This window comes from Prunus persica, chromosome G6 (genome assembly GCF_000346465.2).
Source record: "Prunus persica cultivar Lovell chromosome G6, Prunus_persica_NCBIv2, whole genome shotgun sequence".
In the NCBI taxonomy this organism is placed as follows: domain Eukaryota; kingdom Viridiplantae; phylum Streptophyta; class Magnoliopsida; order Rosales; family Rosaceae; genus Prunus; species Prunus persica.
The window spans coordinates 23,304,037-23,323,532 of record NC_034014.1 but is presented as its reverse complement, the minus strand read 5'-3'; the positions used below and the strand labels follow the sequence as shown (position 1 = coordinate 23,323,532).

The 19,496-nt window shown below is 39.7% G+C and overlaps 1 protein-coding gene and 1 pseudogene across 1 annotated transcript; both read right to left on the bottom strand.

The window, feature by feature from the left end:
- Positions 3,027-5,461, bottom strand: LOC18772783 (annotated as a pseudogene).
- Positions 12,366-14,416, bottom strand: LOC18772367 (F-box protein SKIP2). The gene has a single exon (XM_007204963.2). The coding sequence runs from the start codon at positions 14,264-14,266 to the stop codon at positions 12,653-12,655; it is 1,614 nt and encodes a 537-aa protein (XP_007205025.1). The 5' UTR covers positions 14,267-14,416; the 3' UTR covers positions 12,366-12,652.

Sequence of the window (19,496 nt, the reverse complement as noted above, 5' to 3'; positions counted from 1 at the left end):
ATATTATCACAAAAACATAAGTGATATGGTGGTTAAGGTGTTGGAGGAGTAAAATGGGAGGGGTTCATTGTGCTTTTTCCTCCCATTTTTCCCTTTTTTTTTCTTTTGTTTTCCTTTACATCGATATTTTAGCGATATTACACCGATATTTTGACAAAATATTGCTGAAATGTGAGCGAAATTATCGACATCGATATTTTTCGATATTATCGCCGATATTGTCGATATTTATACGATATGTACATGGATATGTTCCGAAATATCCGTGATTCGAAAAAACCGAAATATCCTCGATATTTCGTCGATATTATCGATATTTCAGACTATGGTATATATTAATATTCCGTTTCAGTTGGACAAAGCAATCAGAAGTTTTGGGGTAGTATAAGAGATCAAGGAGATGTAACTCATATGGCAGAATAGCAGCTAAGTGTCTCTGAAATCTTATGCGACCGGCTTTCAGGAGTCCAGTTCATTTCGGAGAATGATGGAGTACACAGGACTAAATGTTACTTCCAGAATTCTTACAATATGCTAAAAACAATTTTTGACATATCCGAAATTTTTACTACCACATGTATGTTTATACAGTACCAATTGGCAGTTGTAAATCAGTGTTATTTTCCTTCTCAAACAATCTGCAGCATTTTGTTAGAAATAGTTTTGGGAAACTAATATGAACTTTACGGATGAAGAAACTTATGGATTCTTAAACTGGATGAGAGAAAACAACAATGCAGAGGGATTCTGGCTTGTAACTTAAAAGTTCCTGAGGGCTAAAACAGATTTCCTCTTGCCTTAGTCTTTCAATCCTGTATCCTGAACTGCTGCACTTCCACACAAATTCATGTATGTTTCATTCTAGAACGTCTACGTTTACTACTCTAAACAATATATATGTTACTCTAAACAACATGAAATTTTTGACATATTGTTAATCTGCATATGCTTTAATTTAATCTCTTTATACCTATAAATTGCACATGCCTATATTGCAAAGATTACAGAAATTCGTAAGAGAATTTCCATGCTTCAGCTGCAGTAGATAAAAGAAAAAGAAATTACCTCAAGAACCAAAGTGGTTACCATGACAGTGAGTACAGACGTTGCCATCAACATTGACTCTATGACGCCTAGCTTTCTTTAGTAACTGCTGCATACACTCAGCAGGATGTACCAGATCACCTTCCAGAAAGCGAATGCCTCCTCCACTTGCTGTAAAAAGAAGATGTTCCTTTGCACTGTTAAGGGACAGCTTCCCAATTTCTCTTCCAGGTTGTCTTTTTGATCCAAAGATGAAGTCTTTCACACAACTTTCAGCAGACTCTCTTTCGCTCTTAATCTGCCATCACAAATTTGTGCCATTAGCCTTCAAAACAGTTACCGTACACCAAGTACAGAAATTATTTAACAAAACCGATATCTATCAAAAGAACCTATGACAATCGCCAATGGTACCAATGAAGAAATTGAAAGTTTTCCAAGACAGAGGAAAAAGGAACATGAACAGAGAGAAGAATCTCAGCGCAGCTAAAGGCATCCTGCCTTTCAATATAGATGGAGAGACAAAACATGCTTTACATTAAACAATCTAGTCTTTAACTACCTAATAATACCTCAGCACTAATCTTAGCCATAATCTGTTCCAAAGGCCAAGATGCTATCCTTACAGACAGAAACAACAAATTTTTTAAAAAGACAATCAACAGCACCTCTAGCAGGGAACGTACTTTGCAATAACAAACTCCTTTCACGTGTGCACCAATTTCTAAATTCTAAGCCCAAAATTTGTCACTATTCCATTGAGCATCATATAGTTCTAATTTCATGAACACTCCTACAAGCAGCCCACTACACAAACTGGCTCACATTATCATTTCGATAATGAGATATGGCAACAGGAGAAACGTCATAAACAAAATCAAACCCAAATTTGGTCCATAACTAGCAACTCAAGAAGATCCAAGACTAATTTTTCATTTTCTCCCTACCATTTCTCAACAAGATTTAGTAGTATTTTACAAAGCCATAATCAGCAGTCAAAGAGTAAAAGTACAGACTTTGACACTTGTTCTTGTTCAAGTCATGGATTGGGCTCAAAGCCATAATTTTTTGTTCTTAATCAGCTTGACACTTGATATTTTCCCACCCAAAGTTAGTTAGTTTGTTATATCTTCGCTCCAGAAGCATGTGAGGAGAGGTAGCAAAGCCACCAGCAGCAGAGGTAGCAACTCTAATATAAAACTACTCTCTACATTGCAATTGAATTTGGATACTTCTCATTGTTTTCTTTTTCTATTTTTTTTCCTTTTGATTTTAATAAGAAATTTAACGCCTCAGATTTTACATTTCCAGCCCCCAATGGATTTGCTTGCAGATTGAATTTGACCCTATTTTTCTCTGTTCTACTTGTTGATGATTCCTCATTAAACAACATATCAGGAGTATCAGACAGAGATATGGAAGAAGAAGCAATGCGATTTGATGAGGTTCGTCCATAGGGTAAGATAGCTAAGATATTGGAAGTATATATAATATATAATGAAGAGTTAAAGCTTCTCTAGGGTGTTTATGGACCTATACTAAGAGTCGTTATATATAGTTGCTTTCGGCCCTGTCTATATATTGAGTGGAAAACAAATCTCAACTTATCTTAAACACTTGAGCTACAAGCCTTTTGAATACATATTGTTTCCACATTACTTATTTCCCCAAATAACAAATTTGGCACATTTGTAAAAATAATTTTATCAAAAACACAAAGAAAAATATTTGCACACCTATCAAACTGAATTTGGCAGGAAAAGAGGAGGCAAATTTTGTTCATAAAAGCTTGAAATACTTGGCCAAATAATTGATAAGCAGAACAATGGCCATGTTGCATTACTTTCCAAAATGCCTATAGACCATATACTATTCAAAACCAGATATTAAGAAACTGAAAAAGAAAATGCAGGGGTTGTATATCTCAGTAGCATACTAGAAAATCATGTTAACGAGTCACACAACTGCAACTCACAAAGGGTTCAATTTTGAAGAGAGACTACATGAAGTGTAGCAGGGTTTTCCATCATCAGTTTGGTCACCAGATATCCTGCGACGGTCCTCGGCACCAACTTTCTTGCTTCCATGCCTACGTATCTGCCCACCTTTCCGTCATAGTACTCTGGCCAATTGTCTTTCGACATCCGCTGCTCCACTTGTTCGATGGCTCTCTTCGCCATCTCCAGCCTGCTAGCCTTGATACATGCCGCGGTAAACAACCAAAGCAGTGCTGCAACAAAATGCCACAAACTACGATGAGAAATTCATGTACGCACCTAAAGATTTTGATTGAAACAGTGGCTGGAACCAATAATAAAGATGTTTAGACGATCCTTGCTTTTCATCCCCTGACTACATGTGAAGATACTTGTAGCATAATTCCATCCACTTAACAAAATCAACAACAAGCCTACTCCTCTATAATTGGGAAGTGTTCTTCACAAGTAATTGAAATGTCTCCAGTCGAATTAGGCTAGCACTATGCATTCAAATAGTAAAATAAAACTATTGGAGGTGCAAAAAAGGATAAACATAACTACTACATAGCAGTTAACAAAGATAAATATAAAAAGGAGGAGAGCTAACTCCAGGACACTTACTTGGCCACGAGCCACCATTGTGATAACTCCATGCCGTGTTCTTCGGATCAGACCCTGTGATAACCCTCCACTCATGTCCCTCTAATGCTGGGTACGCAATTTTCAGGGGTATCTCCCCAATCAAGACCTCCCAGTGCTCTTCAATCAAGTCCATAATAGCTGTAGCTTGCTCAGGTGTTGCTAGAGAGCTAAGGATGGCAATACAATTCCCCACTAAAAACCACCTGAAGTCCATTCAACCTGTGCTAACATTGCCAATGAAATACCCTCCTCGCAACGGCATGAAATCAAAAACCCATGCAGGGATGGAATCTGGAACGACATTAAACTTGCCGGCAGCAGTAGAGGAATACTCCTTGGTTTTGTAGCGGTATATGTTGTTTAGCTGTGCAACATCAAGCCAGTAATAGTTCTGGATGTGAAAGCGTAGATCTGTGAGGCGCTTATCTATTTGCTCAAGGAGTTCCTTAGCATGTAGCTCTTGCTCCAACAGTCCCCATGCACACCTCAATGCAAAGTAGAAAAGAGCTTGAATCTCAATTGGATAACCATGAATCCCTTGTTCAGAAAAGCAAGTAAATGTGGTGAAATTCAGTTCAGTGGAGCCTCTAGTTATGTTATCCCTTGAAGTCGGGTATCGAGTAATTTTATATAATCTTGCTAAATGTATCAAGAATCCTAGAAACTGTCAAAAAAGAAGACTCACCATCCTGCTATCAATCATGCAACATCCGTCTGCACAGAGAAGTGTCGGGAATGTGTCAAAGCTAACTGACAGGAAACGGTGGAAAATTAGTTTCAACGCCTTCTGCACCTCAAGATTCTCTTTGAATGTACGGTCACCAGTGCCTTCGATGTATGATCTCAATAAAACGATCCACCATAAAGCAGAATCTACAGGTTCAGCTCTTACAGGTGTAAATTCATCAATAGCCGTCCCCCAACCTTGGAGGCGCGGGGTCTGTAGCAGGAAAGTCTTTACACTTTGTCCATCGGGGTCATTTTTCATGAGTCTGGCCAAACCACTAGGGACAAAGTCTCTCACAAAAACCTGCAGGAGGTTCATATGACACAATCAAAGACGTCACAACACTAGACAGAAATTTCTCATATTAGTCAGTCACTCTGTATCATTCATTCTTAATGCCACCTAACAATTAATTTAAGCAATATCAAGGACAGACACTAACATTGGATTGATATATACCAAAGCTTTAACCTACTACACCCAAATGGTTATTGATGTACACACACAGTGCTTCAATTGCCTATCCAATCTTTTATGCATCAGTTGTATAATGGCATCTGTGAGCAGAGACACTAATAGGCTAATTAATTTGTTGTGTCACAGAATCATCAAATGCATGAAACGAAACACAGACATACATGCTTGCTGATGTCCTCGTTGAGAACCAAAAGCTGCCAAACTTGTTCAAATGAGCAAGCGCTGCTGCTCTCAGCCCTGGTCTTCTTGGCGGCAGCATTGGAAACCTCCACCACGGGCCTCTCTAGGAGCCTCCAGAGAAAGTCGTTGAACGGTGGCTCCTTCTTATGTCTCAGATCTGGAGAGGCTTTGTAATAGTCCTCTAAGAAGAGGTCTATGACATCACTCTTCTCACGGAGGTTTCCAACTCTACTCAACGAGCAAATTGATGAATTTTGCCTGGACCTCAACCTCACACAACAGCAAAACCGGAATGCAATTGTGTCCAATTCCAACTACTCTCTTGTGCAGTTTGCATTGTTGAGAGTCTTGGAATTGTTCAGAGTTACCCTTGTGTATGAATACAATCCTTGATGCTGTAATGACAATACATTTTGTTTGTTCGTGTGTGTACGTGTGATTATCCTCTTCGCACTGATGTTTGATTGTTTAGTTTTCTTGCACGTGCATGTTTTTATAAGGCCTGATCATGAGAGGAAATCTCTGTAACTTGTGACGAAACTTAACAGTATATAATGTCAGTTGTTGATTCCTGCAATTTCTTGTGCTTTCTTTTTTGTATAATGTCAAATGGATAGAAATTTTTTTTTCCCACTTTTGCACATTTAGAAGGCTATGCACTGCGCTTGTCATTTTTTTATGTCACTTATCAAGATGTTTTCCTTAATCCACAGGAATTTCATTTTCATCAAGAAAACATCCAAAAACAAAAGATTTAATGGTAAGTGCTTGTTAAAATAAAATGGGTGCACATTAATTGTATGCCTGTTATTTGATCTCCTTAACACCTATGTCGACATGTATTGAATTCCTTATTTAAAGGTCCCCAACTCATTTTTTTCAGCCAGAGGATTTCTGGATCAATGCACGGAAGAAAGGGATTGTAGTTTTTGCTCTACCAGGGGAGCCTGGTCTGGCTGAGTTAGCGGGGGATTTCAAAATCCATTTCCATGATAGTCAAGGAGATTTCTATTGGTCTGTACACCGATTCTTTATTTTACTCTTGTTTATGTTATGACTGAACTGTCCTTCACTGTTTTAATGAAGAATGTAGAGATCTGTAACTTGTGTCATGCATTGTTTGTAACATCATTTATGATTTCTTTCGTAATTATTCCCTTTGTTTTTTTACTTCCAGCTGGTTAAATACAATGACAGATAACAGAAAAATCTTAACCGCAGATGACCTCGATGGTTTTGAGGAGGTAAATGGTGTGACCTTATGACATATATAATGTATATCAGATGTAGATCATGTCTCCCTTTTTCTACCATCTGTTTCTATTTCTTCTTGGTGCTTGCTGGTGAGAAGCTGTTGGTTGTGATTTGCAGAGAAAATTACCTTCTCCAGGATTTCAGGTTGAAGTTGTGATGGTAGACTATGATGGTACATTACCTACAAAAGCTAAAGCAGATTCTTCCAGTAGAAAACCTGATGGTAGCTTAAGTGATGCCTCTGCTTCAAGTCATGGTGTTGCAGCTAATCCCAATCAAAATAAAACTCCTCAGCGTGAAGATGGTGATGATGTATTTTCAGATAGTGATGGAGAGGAGGCTGGGGATATAAAGAGCACACAAGCGCAAGGTAATTCTAGCACCGGACTTCCAGCACCTAATCATGTATCTAACACCAGAAGTGAGGATACCCCAAAGAGTAGTTCTTTGAAAAAACCAACTAGCGATGGAGCTGAAAAATCTCACCTAGTCCATCACTCCAGCAAGCTGAGCTCATCTGGGGCAGAGGATATTAGGGCAATAGCTGCTGATGCTTCAGTTTTCTCTTTCGGGGATGATGATTTTGATAGTGAATGAAGCAGGTTTGCTGTTGCTTGAAACTGTATAAGACACACCCATGTATAAAACATTCCATACACATGATTACATTGATTTTGGAAGGATCACAGGAATCAGATGTTGGTTGATTGACTTCATTGTTTTCACCATAGGAATCAAATGTTAAGTTGGAATGATTGGTCATTTGTTATTACCTTCCGGTTTCTTTGGTCTGTCCCTAGTTGCCAATCAAATAGAAAATGAAGACACAGAGGAGCAAATTTGAACAGGGGAAAGAGAAAACTGCTGGAGACGTGTTCACGAGTTTTTTTTTTTTTCAAATTTAACAAAATCCACCAGTCCGTCATTCTTTGTTCAGCTAGAATTCAACCCAAGGGAATTTGTAAAATGTACCAGGCAGAATTTTTTGAAACTATTGTCAGGTGATAGAAATATCACAATGAGTTTCATATATAATTCTAGCTAAACGAAGAAAACTGACTAGTAATAGAAACAGGGTGTGCATTCTTAATGAGCAAAAAGATTCAATGTTTGAAAGAGCACTTCCATTCGTACCTGAACCAATTGAACTCAAACGGGAATACATTAATCATACATCTATTCCTTTTCTGTTTAGCACATAAGTGCCAAACCACTTTTTCGCATCAACAGTTTGGCGTCATCTATGGGAAGACGATCTGAATCGACCCCTAAACACATGGGGACCACTTCAGTATCTGTACGTTTGCTAGAAGAATGGTTACCATTCGGAAGGCAAAGCGGAGCTAGCCCAGCGCTACCCCCCTTGCACTCCTTTCGGCAATTCACCCATAATACAAACCACTGCCGAAGCCGAGCTTCTAGCACAAATCACTTCCTTCGGCAGGACATGGCTAAGCTACAGGAAGATAACAACCTTCTCTCTTCCAAAGTGGACGAAACCCAGCAACTGCTCAATCAGCAATAAACGCAAAATATCCAAACCACTCAATCCTCCCAGAGCTTGCAGACTCCAAGTCGGCAAAAGAAAGGTAAGAAGGGGGCAAAGGCTACGCCTGCGCCCTCCAAGCACCTGGTAGTTCCGGCTCCTAAAGACAAACCCCACATGCCGAAGAAGGTTTACTCCGATTGTCGCCATCGGCTTAATGATCAGGAACTTGAAAGGCGGAGGTCTCTTATGAGGATCGGTGCGCACCTCAAAGATTCATGAACAAGGGTTCTGGGAAATAAATCCCCAATCGGAAAGTCTAGGGTCTGGAATCCACAGCATAATCAGACCACAAGTATGTTCCTTCCAAAACTCAAGAGTTAACCTACCGTTTGGCAACACCAACGCGGTACTTTGAGGTTAACCCGTTGAGGTCACAGGGACAGTCGGAGGATTATGGATCCGAAGGGATTCCTAGCCAAGACCTCGTCATCCGACTCCTCTTTCAGAAAGTCCAGAAGATGGAAGATGACCGAGCTCGCACTTAGGAGCTGGATTAGGGGAAGCTTCGACTAGGACCGTTCACCGAACGCATCAAGCATTCCAGGCAGGACAAGGATGTGCAGCCACTGCGCATACCGTTCTACACTGGAGTAGAAGACCCCCTAACGCACCTCCACTCCTTCTAGTCTGCCGTGGGATGCAAAGGTCTTAGCGACGAAGGGCAATGCCTGCTATTCCCGTCGGCGCTTACCGGAGCAGCCTTAAATTGGTTCAACCGGTTGGAACTAGGAACGGTAGACTCCTTCAAAGAGTTGAAACATATTTTTCTCAATCATTTCATGATCCAGACGGATCGTCTGTATTCTGCCCATGATCTGTACATGATTCGGCAGAGGGAGGACGAGCCCCTGAGAGAATACGTTGCGCTCTTCAGCCATGAGTACTCGAGGTATCTCGAAACTGACGATAGGGCAGCCTACGACGCCTTCAAGAGTGGCATTCGGTCCTCACACTTTCGGTACCTGGTACACAGTAACAACTGGTGCACCTATGACGAATTGATGAAGCAGGCAACAATTCACACAAAAGCCAAATACTTCAACTCTAAATCTGAGCCAGGAGGAGCAAGTAATGAAGAATTATTCGGCACAAGGACCACCATACACCTCGGTTGAAAGGACAAAAAGGTATCCGGTGAGCAAAAAACGGAAAGACAATTTCGACACTCGGCAAGGGCACTCGAAGAAAGGAAAAGGTAAATATGATTGCAACGACCATCGAGCGCCCTTACCAAATCATGACCGCAGTCATGAAGTCTTCACCTTGCTGAACACCACTAACGAGGCTGTTCTCATGAACGAGCACGAGATAATACCGAAGTCGGCCAATCAGAAACCCAATAGACAGGACAATCGGGATACTGGCAAATTCTGCCGGTACCACCAGCACAACAGTCATAATACCGAAGAATGCATAAGTCTGAGAAAAATCGTCAAGCGTTTGATTCGGGAGGGCAAGCTGGATCAGTACATCGCTAGACCACCACAAGTGCTAGTTCCGAACGCGAATCGACAAATTAACATGATCTGCATCATCAGCGGAGGCCCTACTCTGGCGGGTAAATCCAACCGTTCGAGAAAGCAATACGTCTGAGTCGCACAATACCCACAAGTCTTCGGCATAGAGGTCAATCGGCACCATAAAGTACCGAAAGTTCGGTGGAAACCCATCACATTCCACAAGGAGGAAGAAGAAGGGATCCTTTACCCCATGATGACCCAATGATCATACGAGCAGAAATTGCCGACTTCGATGTGGGACGAGTGCTGATTGATATAGGAAGTTCGGTAAACGTAATCTTTGCCGACGCATTTGGGGAATTGGGAATAGACGATAGCCACATCAATCGGCAGCTGACGCCTCTACTCAGTTTCTCTAGGGACCTGGTTCAACCAATCGGCCGCGTCAATTTGCCCATCGCCTCCAACATTGCCCCACGAAAAACAATGATATACGACAAATTCCTCATAGTCGATTGTCCAACAGCATACAACGTCATAATAGACCGAACGGCACTGGCTGGCATCAAGGTGCACCTTTCACTCCACATGTTGCTGATGAAATTCCCAACTAGCTACGGCACAGGCACAATCAGATGAAACCGGCTTAACGCACGAACTTGCTATGCAACAGCTCTTAAATCGGCAGCCCTCAAACCCCCTTGGGAGACTTTCACCTTCAAGGCCACGCCGAACGGTGCAGAACCAATTGACGACCCAAAGGATGAAACGCCCACGCCACAAGCGTAACCCATCGAAGAATTAGAAACGATAGTCTTGAACGAAGAGCAACCCGATCGATGCGTCAAAATCGGCACCACACTCACCCTAGCCCTCTGAGCAGAATTTATTGAGTTCTTACGGCACCACTCCAAAGTGTTAGCCTGGTTATATGACGATATGCCAGGCATTTCCCCCGAGGTCATCAGCCACAAGCTCAGTATCTCCCCCACTTATAAACATGTGTGTCAAAAGCACCGGTCGTATGATGTCGAACGGTACGAGGTCATGAGAACCGAAGTTGGCAAGCTCCAAGCTATCGATTTTATCAGAGAAGCTACATACCCTGTATGGCTGGCGAACTCTGTGATGGTTCGGAAGACGAAAGGCGATTGGCGAATGTGCCAAGACTATACCGATCTGAACAAGGCCTGTCCGAATATAGCTTTCCGTTGCCACGAATCGACCAGCTCGTAGACACCACTGCCGGTCACAATCTGCTCAGCTTCATGGATGCTTATTCGGGGTACAATCATATACTCATGCACCCTGCCGACAGCGAACATACGGCATTTATCACAGACAGAGGACTGTATTGTTATAACGTCAGAGAATGGTGAAACATTCAAAATAATATAAAATGCCCTTGGTTAATTCAAATATTAAGAATAAAAATTATTAATTAAATGAGGATAATATGGTATATTCACACTTTTTCATATTAAACAAAATTAAAATTGAAAACAAAATCAGATAATAGGTCCTACTTTTATGGAACATAACTACCTATATTATCTTTTCTTAACTCTAAAAATAAAATATAAAAGAAAAAAGAAAACCAATTGGAGGGGCTAGTATATATAGATTTTCTTTTGCCTTATTCTTTTGCCCTTGGATTTGTTATAAAACAATAATTTGGGGCGTCATTTCCTATATCATGATATTTTAATTTATCCATAATCAGAATTAAAATAAGGAGTTGCATTCAAAATACACATTATTTGTGTGTTTACTAATTATGGAAAATAAAAACACTAGTGAGGAGCACACAATATTATGAATTCAATTCCTAATTTTGAAGGAATTGGAATCTTTGGGTGGAGAATCATGGTACCATGTCATTGTTGGAAAAATAACCCATAATAGTCAATGGGATCTAGCCGAGTAGAAAAAAGTCTTAACTTGCAGACCACAGGCCTCAACCTCAAGTTTGAATTCTCACGGCATCATAATTGTGTCTGTGTGAAAAATCCATTCATCCCTTGTAATTTAGACTATAGTTTGTACTTAAAAAAACATCATCATAAGTTCACTTCTTACCCATTATATCATCACACAATTTTTAAAGTTTCAAGGTTACAATTCTCCTTAACCTACTAAGTCTCATCCCCCAATTTTATTTTTTGGGATCAAAAGTCACATCCCTCAATTATAGATCAGTAAACATGTGATCTATTCTTTAAATCCCAACTAATAATTTGGGTTGGTAATAAACAGTTGAGATAGCTTGGTAATAATTATATAACAGCCCTATTTAGAGGAACACACAATCTGCTACAACAATAAGTGGGAATATTGAAGAAAAAGGAGGGTCAAGTTGGTTCGGCTGCACAATCTTGCAAGATATACCCAATAGCTTTTTTTCACGCTGGCAATAATACTGCCGGGAGGACAAGCATGCAAGCAAACCACCATGACCTTAAATGTTGGAAGAAATTCAGGAACAATGCTTCTGTAACACTCACAAGCTGTCTCTCTTAACCACTTGTCCAAACCAAAACCCTTTGCCTTTTTCAACTTTGTATAATTGCTTGCTTTGCCTTTTCAAGTCGAAGCTAGCTGCAAAAGTCTGATCTGTTACTCAAATAAAACCAAACCCTCAAGCCTCAACCCACTCAGGCACTTAGAACAGAATCAATGCATCACACTCCAAAAGGCCTCTCAATACAACAGTATCACCCATATCACATTAAATTGCACAAGGGCTATATGCAGCATGAATTCAAACTCAACCAACACAACCACACAGATCAGAAAACAAATACAAGCAGTTTTGGATTCTCTTTGATCGAGCAAAAACTGATTATAAAGCACTTCCTGCATCAAAACTCAACACCATCCCGCGCATATATTCCATCGATCACAATAGTAGAAACAAGCCACACAAGTCCTACCAATCTAATAGTAGAAACAAGCCACACAAGTCTTACCAATCTAATAGTAGAAAGAATCCACAAACTACCTTCAGCTCAGATAATAAAAAACGACCCAAAAAAAAGGAGGGACAAATGATATCAAGGGGAAAATGTAGGAAAAAGTAAACAAGTTCTCAAAGAAGCAAATTACCAAAACTGCAGAAAATGAAGTAGGTATGTTTCCTGGACAATTGACCTAAATAAGTACAACTTGAATGCCAGCTTTTCTGAAGGCATTTCTTTGCGAACAAAAATCCAACACAGCATCATAAGGCCGAAAATGAATACAGAAGAAATTCAATTGACCAATTAACTGTAATGTAAAACAACATGACAACGTGAGCTGAGGCACCGAAGGCAACTTCGGTCGCCCACATAAAGATTCCCTACGAGTTTCCACTGGAACTACTCTCACTAACTGGCCACCTTCTGAATGTGCATGGAACAAAGCTCCTACCTGAAAAAAACCCAAACTTTGTTCTAAACAATGCCAATGGACCATTGCTACTTGATGGAGCAATAGCAACAGCTACGTGATCCATCTGAAACTCCATCCCGCTTTCCACAGCTCCACTTGCACAGCCACTAGGATCGATTGATCCAATTTCACCAGCATCCCAATTCACAGTCAAGGATCCTCTCCGTTCCCGCAACCACTCTGCGGCCTCACCGCTCACTCCTCTGCACTTCTTGACCTTAATCTTGGCCAAACTAGGACAACCCCAAGCAAGCATTTCAAGACCAACATTGGAAATTGGGCACCCCTTGATACAAAGCTTCTTCAGCGCCACGCATTTTGCAGCAATGCAAGCAAACTCTGCATCCCCAATTGAGCCACTACCGCAAAGCGCCAACCTTTCCAGCTTCTGGCAATTGGAAGCTATTGCCGTCAAGCTCAAAGAGGTGGGATTGACGCCAATCAGAACAAGCTCTTGTATGTTTGGGCACTCTTTAGCTATGGCAATCAAACCCTCATCCCCAATCCTATTCGTCCTCCATCCATCAATGTGAAGCTTCCTCAGTAGTTTACAGTGTTCGGCAACACAAATAAGACCAAAATTCGAACACTCAGGAGCCTTAACAATGTGCAAGACCTCCAAATTCGAGCATTTCGAAATCCCCGAAAGCCCCAAATCGGTCACTTGCAACCTCTCTAGGTGAATTTCAATCAAACCCCGATATCCATTTCCAAGCTTTTCCAAAACCCTATCCCAATCCCCCAAACAGCGGATTAGCTTCAAAGTCTTGAGATTTTTCGAACCGACTATAAGCGGTCCAAAGCACTGTCCATTAAGTATCTCCTTCAAGGTTATAGATTTCAGCGAGGACGACGCCATCTCTGCGCCGATCGGCTCGGAGCCGTCTTGGACGCCACGGAGCCGCTTCACCGAGAGCTCCTCGAGCGCCGTGCAGTGCTCGACGACGGCGTTCATGGCTTTGGAACCGAACATGCACGAGCCGCACGATAGCTTCTTCAAGCCTTTACAGTTCTGCGCGAACGAGGCCATCCCTAGGTCGGTGATTTCGCGGCAGCCACGAAGCTTGAGCCGCGTGAGGCTCTTGCAGCGGATCGAGATCAGGACCAAAGCGTCGTCGTCGAGGCTGATCGATTTGCGATCGCAGCGAAGCGCGAGCTTCGTGACCGAGTCGAAGCGAACGAAGAGAGAAGGCAGGAAAGGGAGGAGCCCGGCTTGGGCTTTGAGAGAGAGGCGGTGCCGGCTCTGGCCGTCCACTCGGAACCAACGGTGGCAGACGAGCGAACTCTGTTTCCGGTCGCCGGAGCCGAGGAAATGGAAAATACTGGCCAAACACTCGTCGGGAAGATCGGCAGTGTAGTCTCGTCCGTGAGTGACTTCCTCGTAAAAGTCCGGTTCTTCGTCGGGCTGAACTGGCGAGGAGGAAAGAATCGGCATCGGTTTGAAGCTGAACCGGCGGCTGGTTGAGATTTCTCTATGACCATGCTCCGCTGGAGCCTCGGGAAAGGAAGAAGACTGTCCCATAGTTCTGCCGCGACTGAATTCGACGCGCCGCCAGAAGAGCGTGTCCGGGAGAGAGATGGAGAGAGAGTTTTGGTGGTTGGCTTCGATTTTGGTTATTTCAAAGTTTGTGATTATCTATCTAGTTTCTGCTGCTTGTGTGGGCGTTGGCGCTATAAACTTATAAAAGGCGCGTAAGCCGCACGTGCGCGTGTGTACGAATGGGTGTGTGTTTTTATGTGAGCACTAAACTATGTAAACCCGTCAAATGGGATGGTTCCGTGACCTCCTCGCAATCTCCACGGGCCACGGCCGACCATCATTATTCATGCATTGCCGTCATAGACGCGCTTTTTTTTCTTTTTTCTTTTTTTTCTTTTTTTTTTCTATCATTTTTTTATTTTGTCGATTATATTTCGCAACCTTTTTTTATGATATTTTGCATTATTGTCTTTGGGAACTATGTAACAATTTTGTCCATATCTTTTAAAACTGTTACAATATTCACCATTTCGTCTGTCAAATTATGAACTTAACCGTCTTTTAGCACTTTGTGAATTCATTTTTTACCTGTATGAATGAATACTAGGTTAGGTTAGTGTTATTTCCATTATTTTTCACTTGGCCATATATAATTTATTGAGTTTACACAACATGAATTTAGCGTTCAGGCAACGAAAAATAGAATTCATTGAATTTTGCATCAAGAAACAACGAATATACTCATAAATAATGTCATTGTAGTATAACGATTTGTAAATTGTAATTTGAAATTTTATTTTTCTCGAAAATTTGTAAAAGACAATGACCAGGCTCATATAGGTATAGAGTGACCGATTTTTTTTCTTTCTTTTAAAGTTTTGAAGTGCGCGACTTAGCCAAATTGTATGTTGGAATGACGAATTAATGTGTTGGATTATTATGTGATTTAGTGATTGTGTTTTGTTTGTTGACCCCACATCCTCAGTTCAACTCAGCTGGTGTAGGTGCCGTCTGAATTTGTATGCGTGTTTTGGTTTATGTGAGCTCCAAAACTCCAACAACAACAAAAAAAAACACAAGTCCACATAACATAACCCTTTGACTAGGACTCGGTCTATAACGTTTAGCCATGCTTTAATTTCAGGTTTACTTTTCCACCTAAGTTATTAATTTCTACAATAATAAATAATAAAAGAAGTGGAAAAATAAAAGAAAGAAATCTCCGGTTGGTTGTTCAATGCATGAATGAGTGTTGATTTGGGTGCATGCACATTTTTCTTTTGCTTTGCTATAAAGAAACATATGAAACATGAATGCTAACCCTTTATTGGTGCTCAAAAGAAATAATAAATATTTTGAAAGATAGAAAGAAAAAAAGAGAGAAAGAGAATCAAGTGTTATGTCCACTAGTTTTCCTTTATCTCTCTTTAAAGGCCATGTAATGACTCATATATATATTTGAAATTTATTTTGAGACCCTACTCCCATGAGTTGCCACATTTCTATGACATCCAAATGAAGTATGCAATCGAATGGTGTTGAGTAAATATTCTTAATCACCTGAATTATTATAAATTTCTTGTCATGTATATGTTGGTCACTCGTATTATAACACGTGACATTATTATTGTCACACCTATATATTTTCTAAAATAACAGTAATTTCATAGATGAGAATAATCTAATTCTTCCAAACCAACCCAGTCAATCCGTTTGGATAGGCTTTGATAACTTCATCGGAATTGACTGGATCTCCAAACATACCTAGATTTGTTGATAAATATTTCTGTAAAATCTAATTAAATCTGGTTAGTCACATACTCACACACTTGGGAAGTTAAAAGGTAATTTCATGAAGTGAATATCGATCAGTGGTCGTGGTCTTGATTTAAAGTTTCAACCGATGGTCAAACACGTTGAGAATCAAATGAATGAACGATGGTGATTTAAAATAGCAGCAAAGAGCAAAGACCAGTGTCCTTTTTTCTTCAAACTTCAAACTGCACTGCAATATATGAAAGTTTCCACATTTTGAAACGTCCAAGTTCCAACTGAGGGGGGCACGTGTATATATATATATATATATATATATATATATATATCTTCATTCATTCTCATGCAATGCAAGATGGTCAACACGACAACACACTGACATTTTGGTGGCATCGTGCCCACCACCATTATTCAAACTTTTCAAATATGGGGGCTTTTTTTTATTTTTTATTTTTTATTTAGAATTAACACTGACTAGTCTCGCACTTCAATTAATGGTTAGAATTTCTCCTACTCTCTTTTACTTATATATTTTTGCTTTAATTTCCAGATATCTTCCAAGTCTTCTCTAGGTCTGGTCTTAGTTTCTGGCCTTTTTTTTGGGTCTTGCTATTAATATACTTGTAATTTCATTTCTAAACTGTTAATATTCGTGTGTTTGGATTGTTATTGACTTATTCTTCGTATGTTTGGATTGCTATTTTGGAAGTGAAATATTCTAGTCTTTGTTGTTAGTTTTTTTTTAAGGTCAAATGTGTCTTTTAGAAAGATTTCTAAGCTGATTTATGGTGAAATAACCAAAGGGGTTTATGATCAACTATGTTATAACTTCAGGCAATCGACTTGTAAATTTCTCAAGTGTTGGATATACAAGAAAGAAAAATAAAAGCAGAGCTAAACTTCAAAACATTTGGGCCAAAACCCTAGCCCACAATAAGGGCTCAAATGGCTCACTTAGAGCCCAATATAATTATGTGTACAATTTTGGATAAAAAGTCAACAATCTCAGTTCTGGCGGAATTTTGAAATATCGATATCCTTTCTGAATAACCCTTTTTTTTTTTTAAAGTGTATCAAATAACACCTTTGACGAATATGAATAAAAGAATGTCATGGACTGAGAATTGTAACTATAACGGTCCAAACCCAAAAGAAAAAAATTATCGGAGGTTCAAACCTGACTTTGAAGTTTGAAAGTAATTACATTTATTAAGTCTATATATAATAACATTCAACAATGTACTTTTCTTGTGCTTCATACTTCTAAATATGGGTGGGCATCTTAAACTGAAATATCGAAATTGTACCCTAATTGTACCGTACCATACCGATTTCATACCATTTCATTTGGTATGGGGAGATATTCGGTACCGTACCGTACCGTACCGTACCAATAGAGTATGATATGGTAGCGGTATCAAGATTTTGGTACTAGTCAATACCGTACCGTTCCGAATAGTACTTAAATATAATTTTGATTGCCTTTGTGTGTGTTCATAGAGCCTTTTTCTTTGATTCATTTGATAATTAAAAGCTTTTTCTTTGATTTATTTGGCAAAAGTTATCTTTCTTCAAGCAACTCAATTAGTAATTTTTGATTTATAGGTGAAAAGGTTTTCATGATGAGAATATAATAAATAAAATAGTTGTAAAATATTCAACCAAGACCCTTTGAGTGAAAGAAAAGAAAGAAACAGTTTGTACTTTTATCTATTAATAAAATTAGTGCCTATCACCGTTTGATTTTAGGATTATCCTTGAACTCTTTACTTTTTGTTTGTAGAAAAGTCACTTAGAATCTTGATTAAGATGGAGGATTTTTTTTCTTTTGGTTAAATGGCAGGCCTAAGCCGACAACAAACTAAACTAACAAGGAATGACCCTGGGCTGAGCCCTGCGTAAAATATCAGTAGCTAAAATATCTTTGAATTTGTAACTTAGGCATCACTTATTTTGGTGAATGAATATCTTGAATATTGAATTGGTTCATTTTTTTTGTTGTGTCATTTTGGTACCGAAATGGTACTAATACCGATTTGGCACGGTACTGTACTGTACCAATTTTGACAAACTATAATCTCATACCGTACCATACCGATTTAAATTTCTGATATCAGTAGCGGTACAGGCTCAATACTGTACCATACCGTACCGTGCCCACCCCTACTTCTAAAGTCCTAGAAGTTTAGCCAGCTGACTAGGTCGCTAGCTAGTTCCAATATATAACTAAGTTTGAACTTGTTTTTTTCACATTTTAAAAGTGGACAAAGTGTGAGTTGTTGTGAGCTTGATATTAAAGCCCTGCAAGTATGAAGATGAAAATATGGAGTGAGGATGTGTCACAATGCTTAATTGTGTTCATTTGACATAAGACTTTTATGAGATAGTCATAGACTAGGATAATTAGAAATTAAGTTAAGAGGTGACACGATCAGAATTAATGTTACATCTTAAGTGACAAAGACTGTCTCATCACGTGGCATGTCCAACCAACCCCACAAACGAGAGTTTTAAATCCGTGTATTTTGATCTCATCCAACTCCACGCACTTCATGTGTGAATTCCCACAAAAGCATCCCCACATTGACTGTCTTTGTGCATCGTGGGCTTAATTAGACTGCAATCTTTCTAGAAAGCAGCTAAATTATTAGATGATCAAAAATATTGATCGTGATTCGTGTGTGGAAGATGAATTGTGGGCTTTAATTCCCTTAAAGGCCTTGGGCGGGAAAGCCCACTTAGTTAATGAAGATGAAGGAGAGAGAGAGAGAGAGAGAGAGAGAGAGAGAGAGAGAGAGAGAGAGATTCTTCTGACTTTTAACTAAACTACTGGTGCAAGCAACAGCTGACACACTCTAAACTTTTGGCTGTGGAGTCTGTTTATAGCCAATTAATGAAGATCAGTAAAAGGGTATCTTCTTCCTAGTTACTATTTATTTTTGGGTAAATTATAGCAATGATCTCTGAAATGTGTTTCTAGTTACATTTTTATCTCTAAACCCCAAAAATAGTTGATGTCGTACTCGAATTAGGTTCCACGTTGCACTCGTGGTCCTCGAATTACCCTTAGTTACATTGTCTTGGCTCTTTATTTTCTATTTGACGCGCATATCTAATATATTATCAATCGAGCCACGGAAGAGAAGAAGGTGAGAAAAGCAGGCTAGATATTGTACAGCATGCGGAAAAATACACCAACTTGATTCTATTCTCTTTTCTTTTTTTTCTCTTTGGGCAAACATATGCAAGTTTTATCACTTTGGTTGATAGCAACAGTACCTTTCTCGTGCAGCACAAAGTAAGAGCCAGAGATTAAGCAGTATATAATATATATGGAATCTGATCTCTCTGATCTCTCTGATCTTTTTCTTTCACTGACGTTTATGAAGTTGAAAACTTAAAAGAAACCATTGATGGCCTGCTGCTGAGGCCCTGAGCAAAAAGAGAAGGAAAATCAAAACCTTTCTAAAGCTGGGTACGTGGTTAAGCTGTTTTGCTG